Genomic DNA, 17,121 nt, shown 5'->3' on the forward strand with positions numbered 1-17,121 from the left:
AAGGTCGCCGTCCGAGGCCGCTGCCGAGCCTGACAGGATTTTCCCGCTCCCCGAAGCGCCGACCAATAAGGGGAGCGCACGCGCCCCGCTCAGCCAATCACCGCCCATCTCCCGTCTGGCCTTTCCCCACCCCCTGGAAACGGGGCCCGCGGAGGCAGGGGGGGGCGTCTGCGCGTGCGCGGTGAAGTACGGAGGCCGCCGCGGGACCTTCTTATCCGGTCGGAAGCGGGGCGGGGGGCTGGGAAGAGGTTCGGGAAATGGGCTTCTTCGTGGGGGGAAAAAAAAGCGCGGGCCCGACGGAGCGAGGCGCGGGTAAGGGCGGAGGTGCGTGTGGCAGGCGGGAGCGGGCCTCGTTGCCATGGAAACAGCCCCCTCAGAATCTGAGGAGCGTCGTGAGGAGAGGCCCGGAGCGGAACAAGGCCCAAAACCCAGCGTCCCGGTAGCTGCTGAGGGGCTTTTCTCGGGCGCTGCCTGCGAAGGAGGGGTGTTTGGCAGCCGTTAGGCCGGCACGGGTCGCGGCTCCATCTGTGGGGGGGGCTCCCCTTTTGTCTTTTATCTTAGGGGGGCTTTCCTAGGTTTCGGGGTGGGGGCGCCCAACAATTTGGGAGGGACGCTGAGGGAAAATTAGGGTCTCTCAGATGATACTCATGGGGGAGGGGGGGCGACGAGCTTGGCAAGATTTGAACGGGGGGGGATCAACGGGGGGGAGGCCATTTAAAAAAAACACCCACCCTAAATATAGGTGGTCCTCGACTTACGACCACGACGGACCCCCAAATTTTCCATGGCTAAGACGAAGTGAGCTTTGCCCCATTTTGTGACTTTTCTTGCTTACGGCTGTTAAGTGAATCCCTGCGGTGGTTAAATGACATAACATGGTCGTTAAGTGAATCTGGCTTTCCCATTGTCTTTGCTTGTCGGAAGGTCGCAAAAGAGGATCACGTGACACCACCTCCACCTCTGGGATGCTGCGACCGTCGTGAATATGAGTCGGTTACCGAGCGTCTGAATTTTGATCAGGGGACCTGCAATGGTCGTAAGTGTAAAAAACAGTCATAAGTCCCTTTTTTTAAAGTGGCGTAAGTTCAAATGAATGGCTTTTTAAAAAAAGACTGGACAGCCACCTGTCTGAAATGGTCTGGGGTCTCCTGCTTTTAAGCAGGGGGTTAGACTAGAAGACCTCCGAGGTCCCTTCCAACTTGGTTATTCTATACCACTGTATATTCTGTTCGGTATGGCTGCAAGTTAAGGATACCTGTATTTCTTTGCAAGTTTCTCTGGCCTTTTCTCCATGCTTGCAGGATTGATTCTTTGCAAGTTTATTTCTTGTTTTTTCTATTTTAATTTATTTCTTTTAATTTATCACATTTTTTAAATCCGCCCACTTCCCTCATAGCGGGACAAGCATTAAATCTGGTTCATAGCCTATGGATTGTGCATTATTTTACCGCCACATTGTGGCAGGTTTAAATGCACCTCTGTAGTAAGTTTGACAAAAACCTGAAGCATATACAGATCGTCCTTGATTTGCGACCGCCAATGAGCCCAAAATTTCTGTTGCTAACTGAGAGAGTTGTTAAATGAGTTTCACCCCATTTTATGACCTTTTTTGCCAGAGTTGTTGAGTGACTCACTGCAGTTGTTATGTGACATAATTAAGTGAATCTGATCCAGGGACACTGCAACTGTCATAAATATGAGTCAGTTGCCAAGTACCTGAATTTTGATCACTCAACCATGGGGATAAAAAAGTGACTTAACTATCGTTTCTCATACGTCGGACCATTCCAGGATCCCCATGGTCACTAAATCAAAATTCAGATGCTTAGCAACTGACTCACACTTACATAGTTGCAGTGTCCCAGAGACATATGATCACTTAACAGCTGTCTCGCTTAGCAACAGAAATGTTGGGCTCAGTTGTGGTCCTAAGTCGAGGACTACCCATAGTTTTTACTTTTATGTCACTGCGATTGTTAAGTGGATCACATGGTTGTTAAACAAATCCAACATATTCAATAGGCGTTTGCTGTTTTCTGCAAAGTGAGGAATGTAATACATCTGAGGGATCCTTTGTAGTAAATGTTGAGGGGACTGGAGGGGGCCAGACCCAGGAATCAATGTCAGCCCTTTGTTCCTTGTTGTTTTGCACAGGCTTTGATGAGGCCATTCTTAGAATAATTAGTTGACAATTAGACATTTAAATTTGGCTCTGATTTGAGGCAGATAACTCAAACTCACATGTAAGAAAATGGATCTGGTTCCTCTGTCGGCATAGTTATTTTCTTTCTTATTTCCTGTGAGGATCCGCTTAAGGTTAGCTGGCTGATTGTGTGTCTGGTGTAGTTGCAATCTATTAATAATGCATTTGAATGTCTCAGGCTGTGAATTTCTAGGTGTCAGTAGTGGTGTTAGGTTATTCTGTTTCTGTGGCCTGTCTTTTAATAGGTCCTCTCTAGGAGTAGATCTGACTCTTGATTTGTCTCTTGATCGCACTGGGTGTGTAGGTCAGTCTTCTGAATGCTTCCTGAATGCCTGGATTCCATCAGTTCAGTATCTCTGTCAGGTTGGTCAGAATATACAGCTAGTCCAGTGGTGGGATTCAGCCAGTTCGCACCACTTCGGGAGAACCAGTTGTTAACTTTCTGAGCAGTTTGGCAAACTGGTTGTTGGAAGAAATCATTAGGGCAGAGAACCGGTTGTTAAATTACTTGAATCCCATCATTGAGCTAGTCCCCAACCACAATTGAGCCCAACATTTCTGTTGTTAAGTGAGACATTTGCTAAGGGAGTCTTGCCCCCATTTTACGCCCTTTCTTGCCACAGTTGTTAAGTGAATCTGGCTTCCCCATTGACTTTGCTTGTCAGAAGGTTGCAAAAGCTGATCACGTGACCTTGGGACACAACAACAGTCATAAGTATGAACCAGTTGCCAAGCGGCTGAATTTTGATCACGTGACCATGGGGATGCTGCAATGGTTGTAAGTGTGAAAAACGGTTATAAGTCACTTTTTTCAGTGCCATTGTAACTTTGAACAGTCACTAAATGCACTGTTATAAGTCAAGGACTACCTGTTGAGCCTAGCAGTTAGATGATAGATATGATGATGTGTTCTTGGTGGAAGCTGCAAACATACAATGTGTAGATTTATCATACTCTATAATATTTTCATATACCTATGAGTAGTTTTACCAAAACATCAAGGAAGCGGACCTCTCTTTCCATCAGAGGTATCCAACTTCAGCAACTTTAAGACCTGTGGGCTTCAGAATTCCCCAGCCAGCAGAATTCCCCAGCTTTTGAAAGACACCTTTTCAAACCACGTTTCTAACCACAAATTGTCACAAAAATAGCTCATTAATTACTTCTAGGTTAGCTGGCTGGGGAATTCTGAGAAACTCCTATAAAGTTGCCAGTACTTTACATAGTCTGATGGCAGGGAAGAAATTGCTGAAGACATGATGGAATTTAATCTTTTTTTATATCATCAGTGAATTTCAAGTAAAGGAGGAATTTTGGATGATGGGAATTGAGAAAACCCTTGTTCTAAGTCAGTCTTGAAAATACTGGCATGAAAGTCAGCTAGGTGACTTTGGGCCAGTACTCCTCTCTCAGCGCAGTCTTCAGGATTGTTGTTGTGAGGAAAATAGGAGCAGGCATCTTAGATATCTTTGCATTATGCATTATAAGGGGCTAAATATACCACTGATTTGTAGGTGCATGTTATTGCCAAAGGTGAAGTAATGGCTTCTGGAGGAGGTATGGAAAACGGAAGACAGATCTGATGACCATGGCAAAAAGGCCAAGGAACTAATGAGTAGACCAGTCCTTTGGCACCTCTCCAGGTAAGGAGAGGAGGGGAGACCACAGGACAGCGGTGTTTTCTGGGTCTGAGCACTGGGAGAAATGGAAGTGGCCATCTTGCTCACAACCACACAAGGGTCTTATAAAAGGCACATTTGCAAACCTCATTTTATAATCACTGATCAATAGAAATATCTCATTAATTACTTTTAAATTATTAGGGATCTTTGGCATGGCAGGTTTGAAAATGATACAAGACTCTATCTTTAATCCTGATTGAAAGAAGACTTTATAGGCTTAAGATTTTTTAAAAATCTGATATAAACAGCAAAAAGCTAAATAAGATTTTTGATCTTAAAAAGTGGAGTAAGGGTACAGGTAAAATTGAAATTTAACTTGAAAAAATTGTAGGAAGTTAGCACCCACCCCTTTCCTGGAAGAGTGAAATATTTTGGGAAATATGAAAAAGGCAGAATATTATGTTTCCCTGTATGAGAAATGGAGAAACATGTTTTAAAGACAAAGCAGCTTCCTGCCTTCCACCTTCCTGCCCCCACCCTTTTGTTAATGGGCCAGAGGCAGAAACTCAATCTTTGTCAATGGACCTCATCTACAAGACAATGGGACCCACCTAGCAACGGAAACTCACCACATGTGACCTGGGAAGCACATGTGACCATCAGCCAGCAAGGCTAGCTAAGACCCCCACCCCCTGGGAGTCTGACAACCAATCAGGATACTGTTTCGGGGCCCCAGGAAATGCAAAGCCAGAGAGCATAAAAACCAGAGGATTCGCTGTATCTGTACCTTTTCTGTTCAGGAACTCAAGCCATGTGATCCTGTCCACCATTAAACCATCTTTCCAAGCAGTCTCCATGTTTCCAGTGTCCTTTTCCCCACTTGGAGCTGAACCCAGAAGGATATTTCTTCCTACAAAATATTGTTGGAATTAATTATAAAGTACAAAGCACTTTTTGTTCTGTTTTGGTTTTCACAAAGCACAGCATGGAGGTATAATTTCAAGATTTTAAAAATGCGATACTAGAGGGAAGTAAAGAGTTTAAGTACCGGAAGAGAAAAATGCACAAGCCTGCAACATGTTACAACAATAAAAATATCGAAGAAGACTTTGGAAAAACTAAATCCAAGAAAAATAGTCATGGTATCAACAATCTCAGTAATGACGTCTGCTTCTACGCTTACGACTATGTCCAAAATATGTCATTAAAGAAATGTCAGATATAGAACAAATTTTATCTGGCAAGATAGAGGTGGTATCAAAAGTGGATTTACAACTGACAGGCCAAGCATGATTGACCTAGATAATTTGAACCTAATACTTTTACAAAAGAGAAATCTTGTTTCACAAGACTTGTTAAAGCCTCGGAATGCTCTGTGTGATGGGACAAAGAAGAAATGAAGAGAAATAAAATACAATGACACTATTTGAACAAATATTAAGAATGTAAGATGTAAAAGGAAGGAATATAAAGTTAGTTTTATTTGATCAAGGTAAAGACATATTACTACTTCTGGCTATACTTTCTAGACTTTCTGTTGGCACCAGGACTGAAAAGATGATGGGGATTTGTTTATAGACACATGAAAAGATAAATGTAACTTTAGAGAGTGTAAACAGTTATTAACTTCGTTTATACTTAGGATGAAAATTGTAAGTCATTCTATATCTTTTTCCTTATTATATTCTTTCCCCTTTTTTTGCACTTTTTGCTTCTATTTTTTTCCCTTTAAGTTTAGTTTGAATTAGATTTTACTGTTATAATCAAAATTCTTAACAACACTGAAGCAGTTCCCATCAGCAAATAGAAACTCAGTCACCGTACTAACTCACATCGGTGAGCACAAACTCAGACACGTCATACTTGTGTTGACATTAATGATGTTGATCCTGACAGCTTATTTGTTGTATGACACTTCACTGTCCATGGCAGCTAAACAATGTTATCACAGGAGTTTCTCGTCTTCTTAGGGAGCCTGTGGTGTCTCTTATGGGAGTGCTGGTGACATAAGATCTGGGCAGAGTTGTTTGGCCTCAGCTTGTTTGATTATGATGTCATTGTGAGTCTCTTGAGGCTTTGGATGGCATCTGGCTCTGCTCTGCTGAGATAGTTGTGTAAGAATTCTTTTTTTTTTTTCATTGATGATTGTGTCTTGAGGTTGCTGGCAAAAGCATTCTGTATTGAAATCAGTTCACTGTTACATCTATCAAGGGATGGGGTCCCCAATTTTTTAGGATTTGATGTGCTCTGCGGTTGTGTGTTGTCACAGACTATGATTGCTACATCTCTGAACCTTGTTTCTTTTGTTAAAAGTATTCTTTTAGTTTCACATTTCCTGGTCCCCAGAGAGTTGCATATTTTTGGTGAGTTGGGAGGAGGAGAGAGATAAGTGTCATCCACGAACAGACCCTTCAGCTTGGTGGGGTCTGTAGCTGAATGGGTTCACAACATTTGGGGGTAGGTCTGTGGAACCCCCCAATTGTAGTAAGTGAATGCATATAGAAACTTGGACTGCTCGTTTTCTTTTGCCCATAGATTAACACTTCTGTCCAGCTACAACTTAAACTAAGAAGAGATTTCAGTTTAATAGTCAGGGTAGGGAAATATATGATGGATCCTCTGTGAGGGGTCCTTGGTGCTTGGCTGTGTTCCCCCAGACATTTCATTACCCTGTGGGAAGTTAGCACTCACCCCTTTCCTGGAAGAATGAAATATTTTAGGAAATATTAAAAAGGCAAAAATATTATATTTCCCTAGATGTGAAATGGAGAAACATGTTTTAAAGACAAAGCAGCTCCCACTTTCCTGCCCCCACCCTTTGTCAATGGGCCAGAGGCAGAAACTCAATCTTTCAATCTTTGAAACTCATTTGCAACACAATAGGGCCCATCTAGCAGCAGAAACTCACCACATAGCACCTGGGAAGATTACATCAGCCAGCAAGGCTAGCTAAGACCCCCCACCCACCCACCCCCTGGGAGACTGACAACCAATCAGGATACTCTTTCTGGGCCCCAGGAAGTTCAAAGCCAGAGAAAGCATAAGACCCTGAGACTTGCTCTGTCTCGACCCTTTTCTGTTCAGGAACTCAAGCCATGTGATCCTGTCTACCATTAAACCATCTTTCCAAGCAGTCTCCATGTTTCCAGTGTCTTTTTCCCCACTTGGAGCTGAACCCAGAAGGATATTTCTTCCTACAACCCAACTAGGTAACATCATCAATGCTAGAAAGGAGTGGGGTTTTTGTGCTCTATTTATATGCTACTGGCTTGCTGTGTCACTGTTGGTATTTCCTTGATTAGGCTGTTTGCTATTGACTTGTTTGTCTTGGTAGTACCTTGATTAGGGTATTGTTTCCTTCTTGATTGTTGACCTCGTGTTAATCTTGGTGCTAACCTGCTCATATAGCTGCTGATTGCTGGTGGGGAGGTAGTTTTGGTCTTTTTGTTCCATTTTTTGGCTTGTTGATAGCCTCTTTTACATAGTATGTAGATACTGTTTGTGTCTATGTATCTGTTGATGGTTAATTTCTCAGAGGGTGAAAATTCCCTAGCATTCTTGGACTTGGCTTATGGTCACAGTTTCCCAGTTGAAACTATGATTAAGTCTGTCCATAGATTGTGAAATTAAAGACTTTTCATCGTGTCTTCTGCTAGTTGGTGCTCATTTCATCGGCAGAAGCAGTAGAAATAAAAGGAGGGAACAGCAGAAGAATTGAGTAGAGGCCTTTCTTGTCCTTCCTAATTCAGACTAGCAGTTTAAGCAGTGATAATGCTTTATAAAATAATTGTCCTCATTTTGTGAGAGTAAGGTTGCATTTCGGCTTGTTGAAGAATCTTTGGTCAAATTTAATAAGTTTTATATGTTAAACCTATGCATTCCAAAGTCAGCTCCTTTGGTTGAATAGAACTTTCTCTGAGGTAAAAATAAGAGGTGTGATGTCCTGTTTGCTCTTCCTGCGTCTTCCAGAAGGACCATCCTCTCAATTCAGTGGAACTAATGGGAATCATTGTTTAATAATCCAATCCAATTTTCCATCCCCCAGCCAGACTGTTCTTTATCATTATCGGGGATAGGTAGGTAGATTTATATTCTGCCTATTCTCAAGACTCTTGCCTATTTATGGTTTAGCAAAATGCTGTGTGAGATTACAGGTCCCTTTGACATTGTCTAGCTGAGGTTGTCTGCCCCTCCTTTTTTGACAAGCCCAGGATCTTTTTAAACCCCTGAGCAAAAAATAGTTGCTGCTTCATGAGGTATCCAGCCATGAGCTAAACAATTTATGGAGCCCAGTCAAATTTGTTTGAGATAAAGTTGCACCACTTTAAGGCTAAATTTTTTTGGGAGTTTTATGCACAAACTACATGTCATTAAAATAAAGAGGGGAAAAAAAGTCTTGAAGATCAAGATACTCTCTTACACAACTACAAAGACCTTAAATGTTAACATTAGACATTTCAATAGTAGCAATTCAGAGGCAGCTTAATGCTGCAGCAACACTTTCAGAAGATCAAAATGGCCTTATAGGAGCTTTTAAGAGGGCTAGCCATCATCTACCCCTTCAAAGGAATAAAGTATAATTGGAACGTTGTTACAATGGGGTACAGATTGTTCTCTCGCTGTATTGCAAGCTGAAGAAATGCTTCCCTCCTGAACCATTTAAAATAGTTCCTGATATTCTTTTTTCCACCCCTTCTAGCCATACTTCTGGACAGGCAAGTATCTACAAAATACAGGTAGTCCTTGACTTACACCCATTCATTCAGTGACCGTTCCAAGTTACAACGGCACTGAAAAAAATGACTTATGACCATTTTTCACACTTATGACCGTTGCAGCATCCCCATGGTCACGTGATCAAAATCTGGATGCTTGGCAACTGACTCATTTATGACGGTCGCAGTGTCCCAGGGTCACATGATCACCTTTTGCGACCATCTGACAAGCAAAGTCAAGGGGAAGACAGATTTAACAACTACGGCAATAAAGGCCATAAAAAGGGACAAACCCATTTAACAACTGTCTTACTTAGCCACAGAAATTTTGGGGTCAATTCTAATTGTGAGTAGAGGATTACCTGTATGTCTATGGAGATTCCCGTAGACATACCTGCTGTCTTACCTGTATGCCTCCTCCATCAAAAACTCCATTAATTGCTTAATTATGCTCTCGTTTTTCTGTCTCAGATTTAGCCATGGAGGAATCCGAAGAGAAGCGTTTTGAAGAGGATACAGTATAGAAAAGCTACCTTTCCTGAGAAAGTCAACTCATTTTGGATAGCTCTGCTGACCAAGTCAGAAGAAGCAGCACCAGAAATCCTTAAGAGTTGGAAGTGCTGAATCTACTTTTTGGATACCGTGTGAGTCCTTGAGGTCATCTCTCCCCAGAGGGAGATTAGAGTGTCATCAGAGCAGCTGTCTGTGGAGAAAAAAATCCTTCTCTTATCCCAAGACATCAAGAAACTTCCAGGACCTGTAAGTCTGTAAAAGGGGATCATCTATTATAGAGTTTCATCTCTTGGAGGGCCCAAAAGGCATGTAATCCAAATTTAAGTAGGCAGGAATTTCATGTGCTTTTCTTCTGTTGCGGTCAGTGAAATGCGATTGAAATGGGGATTGAAGCCCTTTCTTAACTTTAACAAGAGTGAGGCTTGTGGCCCTTTCAGGATTGATTGTTTATGTGCCATCAAGTGGTTGTCAACTTTTAGTGTGCACATAGTTGTTCTCCATGACAATCTGTCCCTAACTGTAGGAGAAGGAGTGGCAGAACCTGGAGGCGGTGTGTAAAGAGGAATCGGCCTAGAAACCCTACGTAGCCCCAAGCGGACTCAATCCAACCTTTTTTGACTGCCGTTGACCATTATCTCACTTCAGCAGGTACTCGCCCTTAATTGACAATATTCCTGTGCTGTTTAGCAATCAGTTTAACTGGACCTTCACTGTGGACTTCTTGGCCTTTCGTGCCTGACATTAATCTGCTCCTTCAGTATAGACTTTAACAGACTGCAGAACATTGAATTGGATCCATGCATTTGATGAAGTAAACAGTAGTCCTAAAGATTGATGCAATAATCCATTTACTAGTTTTTAAGGTACTTTAAATTGTTGGGATTTTTTTTTTGGACTGGAATTGACAAATAATAATCGTTAACATAGAATAACAGGGCTGGAAAAGATTGTGGAGGTCTTCTAGTCCAACTTCCTGCTGAAGCAGGAAACCCTACACTATTCCAGACAAGTGGCTGTCCAATCTCTTTTTAAAAGCCTCCAGTGACAGCCCACAACATCTGAAGGCAAACTGTTCCACTGGTGAATTGTACTCACTGTTAGAAAGTTTCTCCTTTGTTCTAGTTTGGTTCTCTCCTTGATTAGTTTCCCTCCGAAACTTGTCCTGCCCTCCGATACTTTGGAGAATAGGATGACACCGACTTCTCTATGAATTCTTTGCAGGAATGTTGGTGTTTTTTGTTTATAAAGTGCATTATGCATATCAATTTCTCATTAAACGTTTCTTGAAACAAAAGTCACTAGGAAGGTTTGAACACTTAGATGGAAGCTTTTTGAGGTAGGCTGGAGAGAAAGTATCTAGTAATATTATTTTTTTTCCATAGCGACCTTCTGGCTTGCGCCCCCCATCCAGTTGCTGCCATGTATTCCCTGGTCTTCCTCTGTGCCCAGAAGGTTGTCTCCCACTACTTAACCTTGCAAGATGCCCTGGGCTTCCTCCCGAAGGAGCTGTATCCCGTCCTGTTCAAGGCCGCCTTCATGGATAAGAGAACTCCATCGCTCCAGCAATTGGTGCAGACCTGGCCATTCCCCATCCTCAGTTTCCAGAAACTCTTGCGCAAATGTCAGCATTGTGAACGGGCCCTGATCCGGGAGAAACCGAATAAGTTGTGTATTCAGGCCATTATTCTGGGGGTGGTGACGTATCTCCTGAAGATGCTGGAGGATCGAACGTGTAGTAAGAGGTATGCGTACCCCTTCCTTCCATTCTATTGTCTTCCTAAGTGCAGCGCCGGTACATACAGAATGTGTGTTTCCACTGAGGCCAGAAAAATACAGGTAGTCCTTGACTTACAGCAGCTCAGTTAGTGGCCATTCGCACTGGGAAAACTGACTTACGACATTTTTTTCCACACTTACGACTGTTGCAACCTCCCCATGCTCAATTCAGACACTTGGCAACTGACTCACGACAGTTGCAACGTCTGACAAGCCAAGCCAGTGGGGAAACCAGATTCACTTAACGGTTGGGTGACTAACTTAGCAACTGCTGTGATTCACTGAACAACTGTGGCAAGAAAGGTCGTAAAATAGGCCAAATCTCACTGAACCACTGTCTCGCTTAGCAACAGAAAATGCTGGGCTCGATTGTAGCCCTAAGTTAAGGACTACCCCTATTAAAACCAGGATTCCCTAAGATTTCTAATTTGTGCTGCATCTCACCTGGCTTTTTCATTTTAAGTTGTAATTCTATCCCACACTTAAATTTCTCTCCAGCCTTTTTAAGATCGTGACCCTCCTGTCTCTCAGGAAGGTCATTTTTCATTACTTGTGATTCCTACACATGATAGAAGCTTATGCTTCTAGAAGCTTTGCATGTGAAGATAAAGGTTGGATTCACGTGCCATATGTCCATTTTATTTGCCCAATCGCTACCCTGGATCCCTTGCCCTAAAGATGCTGAGAATACCAAGCTGTACGTAATGTGGCAATCCAGTGGCAAAGCTATTTTCCTCCAGGAATGCAGGGAATAAGTTTAGCAAAGATCATAGCCAACACAAAGGAATCCTATTTTGTTTCCAGTCCCATTGGAACACGACTATTTAGGCTTGTGCAATGGGTGACCTCTAGGAAGGCAGGCCAGCCAACTCCATGGTCAGCTGGAGGAATGCTGCTGGAGGAATTATTACTGCTACTGCTGCTGCTACTGCTTTCACTGTTTTTGTTGGTTTCAGGTTTACCTCGATAAGCTTTACACATTTATTGCAGCTGAATAATAATGTGTTTTATCTTGTGGCTGTTCACTGCCCTGAGTCCTTCGGGAGAAAGGCGGTATAGAAATTTAATAAAATATAAATATAAATATATAAAATATAATAAAGACGGGCCTCCCTTAGCAAAGGAGAACCCTGAACACACTGTGACACTTCTATTTATACCTTGCCCATTATTTGCTACCTTGTCCGCTTCTTCCCCCAGAAGCACTGGCATACCCCTACCAGGCAAGCTGGCACGCTCTAGAACAGGGATTTTAAGACTTGTGGACTCCCAAGTTAAGAGTCCACGAGTCTTAAAAGTTGCCAAGGTTGGAGATCCCTGCTCTAGATAAGATAAAGAAGTCACAGAAATAGCCACCCATCACCGTTGGTGGTCCTCCAAGGACACTGGGTGTCATCTCAGGGACTTTGGGTGTTTCCTGAGGAAACTTCCATGACCTTGAAGGCCTTCAGAGGCAACGGTGACATCGGCACCTCTGCTCCTCCCTGAAGACTTTCAATAGGAACCTTAAAACTCCTGTTCAACCTAACGGCTTTCCTTTTTTGCTCCTCCGGCCAGCAAGGGGCAGCGCTTGCAGATCCTCGACATGACGGGCCTCCAGGACGAAGGGCAGGGCCCAGAGAGCATGAGCCTGTGGTCCAGGACGGTCACACTGGCCAAGGCTTGCCTGGACATCTCCAAGCAGCAGAGCAAGTACCTGAAGCGTTCCTCCAAACGGAGGAAGGGCCCCTACAGCAGCTCCGTGGCCCTGCCGGCACCGCAGCCCGTGTCCGTGGACGTCTGGGTGGACCTTTTTGTCAACAGCACCTCCTACGTGGTGCTGAAAGATGCCCTGCAGATCAACAGCGGCAACGCCCTGCGCCTGCGCTGCCGGGACTTCCGGGCGGAGGAGCTCTCCATCGCCAGCACCGTGGGGCTGCTGGAGTTCCTAGACCCCGCTGGGGTCCGGCAGGTGGACCTGCGTTTCAACAACCTCGGGCTCTCCGGCCTCAGGGTGGTCCTGCCGCACCTGACGAAGTTCACCAACCTGGCCAGCCTGAAGCTGCCCTACAGCAACATTGACGTCCGGCGCCTGACAGTGGGCATGGAAGGGAGCCTGCAGTACTTCGCCAACCAGCTCAGCCGCCTCACCTGCCTCAAAGAGCTGAACCTGGGCTCCTCCAGGCTTTCGGGCAAGCTGCGGCAACTCCTGGGGTAAGAGAGCAACTTAGATCAGCTGTCCCCAACCTCTAGGGCTCGGCAGCCCGGTTTGGCGGGGGATGGAGAAGAGAAACCAGGCCGCGTAAGTGAGAGCCCAGCACGCACGCAACTCCACTCACACGAGTGGAGCTGCACATGCACCAGCCCACCTCTCACGCAGCCCGGTTCCAAATAGGCCCAATAATAGACTACGGCCCAGGGGTTGGGGTCCCCTGACCTAGATCTCGGGAGGAATTTCCTGACAGGAGAATTAACCAGTGGAACAGCTTGCCACCAGAAGTTGTGGGCGCTCCATCACCGGAGGCTTTTAAGAAGAGACTGGACTGCCGTTTGTCTGAAATGCTGTAGGCTTCCCTGCCTGAGCAGAGGGTTGGACTAGAAGACCTCCAGGGCCCTTTCCAACCCTGTTATTCTCTTATCCTGCATAAATCTGGGAAGAGCGGGGCTGTGAATGAGATAGAGAACGAGAGTGCAGATTTCCTTGCTCTAGCAAAGTGGCCACGCTCCCATTCAGGAGTCCAAATTGGCGCCTATCTCTCTCTTTCTCTTAATTATTTTTTTCTTAATTTGTCCAAATATAAAATACAAAAAGAAAAATGAGAATCATGGGAAAATAAGGAAGGAAGAGGAAAAATGGCTAAAAGGGAAAAGAAAAAAGGTGAAAGTTTGTGTGATGCCAGGTGTTTCAAATGTAGTTTTGCCTTGCTTTTTGTTTGTTTAATTCTCTCCTATACCACCTTTCCCTTCTTAAAAGACCCATTAAATTGGCAAAGCACAATCTCAGGCCTTGGCATAGACGCAGCCCTTGAGAACCTTCGATGAAGCCCCAGTTCATGTTTTGAATTGTAATTTTCAGGATGACCGAAAGGGGGGAAAAAGCGATTCATGGTTTGATTCATTACTTCTAATCTGTTAAAACCATATCCCTAGTTAAATGAAATAAATCAAATTTTATTTTGCATCCTTTTATTTATTTTCATTTCATTAGTTAGGGTCGAGTATTTATCTTTTCATGTTATTTAATTCGTATTGCATGTAAGTCTTGTAAAATTTTATCCTTTTGATATTGTGGTAAACACTGGTAAGATGGGCGGTCAATAAATTTAATAATAGATAAATAACAAATAAATAACACCTGTGACTTTTTGCAGTGCATCCCTGGCGCCTGAAGGACAGGCTGAGGATGCTCCTCCTCCAGAAACCGCCACACAACTCTTGTGTCCGGGCACAAGGAGCGGGGAGGGGGAGGGGGCCTTGCCAGTCCTTAAGCCGCCTTCTCTTTTGCCATATCTGCAGGGACCTGCGAAGCCCTTTGGAGAGCCTGGAGCTGGCCTTTTGCTACCTGCTGCCCAACGACTTCGCCTACCTCTCCCAAAGCCTCCACACCTCGGCCCTGAAGAAGCTCGACCTGAGTGGCAACAACCTGTCCGACAGCCTCCTCCAGCCTCTGCAGGGCCTGCTGACCGAGGCCGCCTCCACTTTGCTCCACCTGGACATCATGGAATGCCGGCTGATGGACACCCACCTGAACCTGCTCCTGCCCGCCCTCTGCCGCTGCACCCACCTCCGCTACCTGGGCGTCTTCGGCAACCCCATCTCGGCCAAGGGAGTGAAGAACCTGCTCCACAAGACGGTGGGCCTCTTGGACTTGCGGCTGGTCATCTACCCCTACCCCGTGGACTGCTACGGAGACGACCTGCCCTGGCCCCCCACCTCTTCCAACCTGCTGAATGGTTCCGTGGACGAGGAGAAGTTCTCCCGGGTCAGCAACGAACTCCAGCAGATGCTGCTGAGCGCTAACCGGGGAGACGCCATCTGGACCACGAACCTCTGTCGCCACAACAGCCTCGACTATTTCAGTTTATAGCCCCGTTGGGCGTCGGTACTCTTCTACTCCTAAATCTGGAATAAAGCCCCTCCTCTTCCTCTCTTGTCAGTGATCTGAGCCCACCTGGCAGTCCCGGCAGGTGTAAACCAGAAGCCGGGCCCGGGGTAACCCTGCAAGCAGCCTCTTTAGAGCCTGCAGGGAGGTTTTCCTGAAACCTGGAAACACACTCTGCCAATTGTGCTGGGCCCTCAAGGAGCCGGTGAACAGGAGCCGCCTCGCAGGGATGGGGAAGGAGGCACACAGCTGGGGCAGAGGGGGGCATTGTGCTCTCTCTCCATCCCTGCTGAAGGGGGGGATGCCAGCCCAGAATATCTGTCCCGACCATGTTTGTTTTTTTTCTTCAATTGCAGACCATTTCCAGTGCATGTAGCAATGGGAGGGAGGGGGTCATTTTCCTGGTTGTTTGATTATTATTTTTTTTACTTCTATACATCAGAATGTAGCATTGTGTTGTTGTGGGGTCTGAGATAAGAGGGTGCAGGTGGGTTCCTTTCCCCTGTGTCGTTTGCCCTCGCGTTGTCGGATAAGGTGGGAGCAGGCAGTTGTGGATCTCGAGTTTAGAGGGAAACCTCGTTTTATGATGGGCGGCGGGAGGGGGAAGATGACACAACAGCTTTTATCTTGAAATAAAAGACGATGCCTCTCGGAGCAAAGTACTAGTACCTGTCATTTCCTTGTGGGAATTCTGCCTGCGACGTGAGCTGTTTCCAAGGAGCATCTTAAATTAAGTTCATGTTGAAGTTGAATTATAGATGAGTAGACAAAATCTAAAATTTAGAGCAGGACTGCAAGCTAACACTGTTCATTCCAAGGAGTTTGATCCTGACCAGGCTCAAAGGTTGACTCAGCCTTCCGTCCTTCCGAGGTGGGTGAAATGAGGACCCAGACGGTTGGGGGCAAGAGGCTGACTCTGTAAACCGCTCGGAGAAGGCTGGAAAGCACTGTGAAGCGGTATATAAGTCTAAGGGCTGTGGCTATATTATTAATGGGATGATTGTCCCAAAGATGCTTTTCCCAAAAGGCAGCTGGACTTCCTTGGTTTTTTCCTTTGAAAACATTTCAGAGAGAAACGATGAGAAGCGAAAGGAAAAAGCCAAGGAAGTCCAGCTGCCTTTTGGGAAAAGCCTCTTTGGAACAACCGTAAGTAACTGGTAAGAAGAAGGGGGAAAAAAAACATTGTGACTTTTCTGACTCAGTTGCTGCCCTTTTACCGTGCCAAATTCCCAGCTATCATTGCTTACACCAATGTTTCTTGGTACCCTTGGCAGCTTCAAGATGTGTGGACTTTTAATTCCTTAATTTTCCCCGTCCAGAAAATTGCCCAGGTTAAGAAACAGTGGCTTAATTTTATTTATGTATTTATTCATTTATTCATTCATTTATTTGTTTATTTATTTAAATTTTTATGCCGCCCTTCTCCCGAAGGACTCAGGGCGGTGTTCAGCCATATTAAAACAACATATACCCATAAAATTTAAAAACAGTTTGAAATATATTGAAAATTTGGCCCTTATATTAAAAAACTACAAACACCCAATTAAAATTCATTTTCTAAGCCAGCCCAGCCTGTTGGAACAAGAGAGTCCTAAGGGCACAGCGAAAGGTACACAGGTCAGGGATGAGACGAATCTCCAGGGGCAGCTCATTCCAGAGGGCAGGTGCCCCTACAGAGAAGGCTCTCCCCCTGGGAGTCGCCAGTCAACATTGTTTGACCGACGGCACCCTGAGGAGCCCCTCTCTGTGGGAGCATAGTGGTCGGTGGGAGGCTATCGGTGGCAGAAGGCGATCTCGTACATACCCAGGTCCTAAGCCATGGAGCCCTTTAAAGGTGGTGACCAACACCTTGAATCGCACCCGGAAGACCACCGGGAGCCAGTGCAGCTTGCGCAGGAGAGGTGTCACATGGGTAAGACTATGGCTTGCTAGGTTATCAAACAGGAGACAAGTAGGCAGGTTATTCTTCCGACATGCTTCAAAGAAGTCTCTGGGCATTGGTCTCCATCTAACCCAGGGGTCCCCAACCCCCTGTCCGTGGACCAGCACTGGGCCACGGCATGCCAGCAACCAGGCCACGCAAGCAAGCAAAGCCCCGGCCAAGGGATGCAGGCAGCACACGAAACAGCCCCCCCCCCTCCCAGTCCATGGAAAAACCTCTCTACAGAACCGGTCCCAAAGATTGGGGGCCGATGATCCAACCCATACTGG

The 17,121-nt window shown here is 45.3% G+C and overlaps 1 protein-coding gene across 5 annotated transcripts; it reads left to right on the forward strand.

Moving 5' to 3' along the window:
* The first annotated feature begins 203 nt into the window (after nt 1-203).
* Nucleotides 204-15,559, forward strand: LRRC14 (leucine rich repeat containing 14). Of its 5 annotated transcripts, XM_070940232.1 has the most exons (8): nt 274-312; nt 925-1,036; nt 3,718-3,846; nt 9,012-9,299; nt 9,577-9,701; nt 10,436-10,795; nt 12,387-13,022; nt 14,325-15,559. In XM_070940232.1, the coding sequence occupies exons 6-8, from the start codon at nt 10,473-10,475 to the stop codon at nt 14,893-14,895; spliced, it is 1,530 nt and encodes a 509-aa protein (XP_070796333.1). In that variant the 5' UTR covers nt 274-312; nt 925-1,036; nt 3,718-3,846; nt 9,012-9,299; nt 9,577-9,701; nt 10,436-10,472; the 3' UTR covers nt 14,896-15,559. The 5 variants fall into 5 exon arrangements, with proteins under 5 accessions (XP_070796335.1, XP_070796334.1, XP_070796333.1 ...); XM_070940231.1 differs by lacking the exon at nt 3,718-3,846; XM_070940234.1 differs by lacking the exons at nt 274-312; nt 925-1,036; nt 3,718-3,846 and adding an exon at nt 204-218.
* The last annotated feature ends 1,562 nt before the right edge of the window (nt 15,560-17,121 follow it).

This window comes from Pituophis catenifer, unplaced genomic scaffold (assembly GCF_029215685.1).
Source record: "Pituophis catenifer annectens isolate HBS135680 unplaced genomic scaffold, rPitCat1.0.hap2 SCAF_3, whole genome shotgun sequence".
Classification (NCBI taxonomy): Eukaryota; Metazoa; Chordata; class Lepidosauria; order Squamata; family Colubridae; genus Pituophis; species Pituophis catenifer.

Coding starts and splice junctions, on each gene's coding strand:
- LRRC14 (XM_070940234.1), top strand. CDS start 10,473: ATGTATTCCCTGGTCTTCCTCTGTGCCCAGAAGGTTGTCTCCCACTAC. Junction 10,796..12,386: donor GATCGAACGTGTAGTAAGAG/GTATGCGTACCC, acceptor TCCTCCGGCCAG/CAAGGGGCAGCGCTTGCAGA. Junction 13,023..14,324: donor AAGCTGCGGCAACTCCTGGG/GTAAGAGAGCAA, acceptor CCATATCTGCAG/GGACCTGCGAAGCCCTTTGG.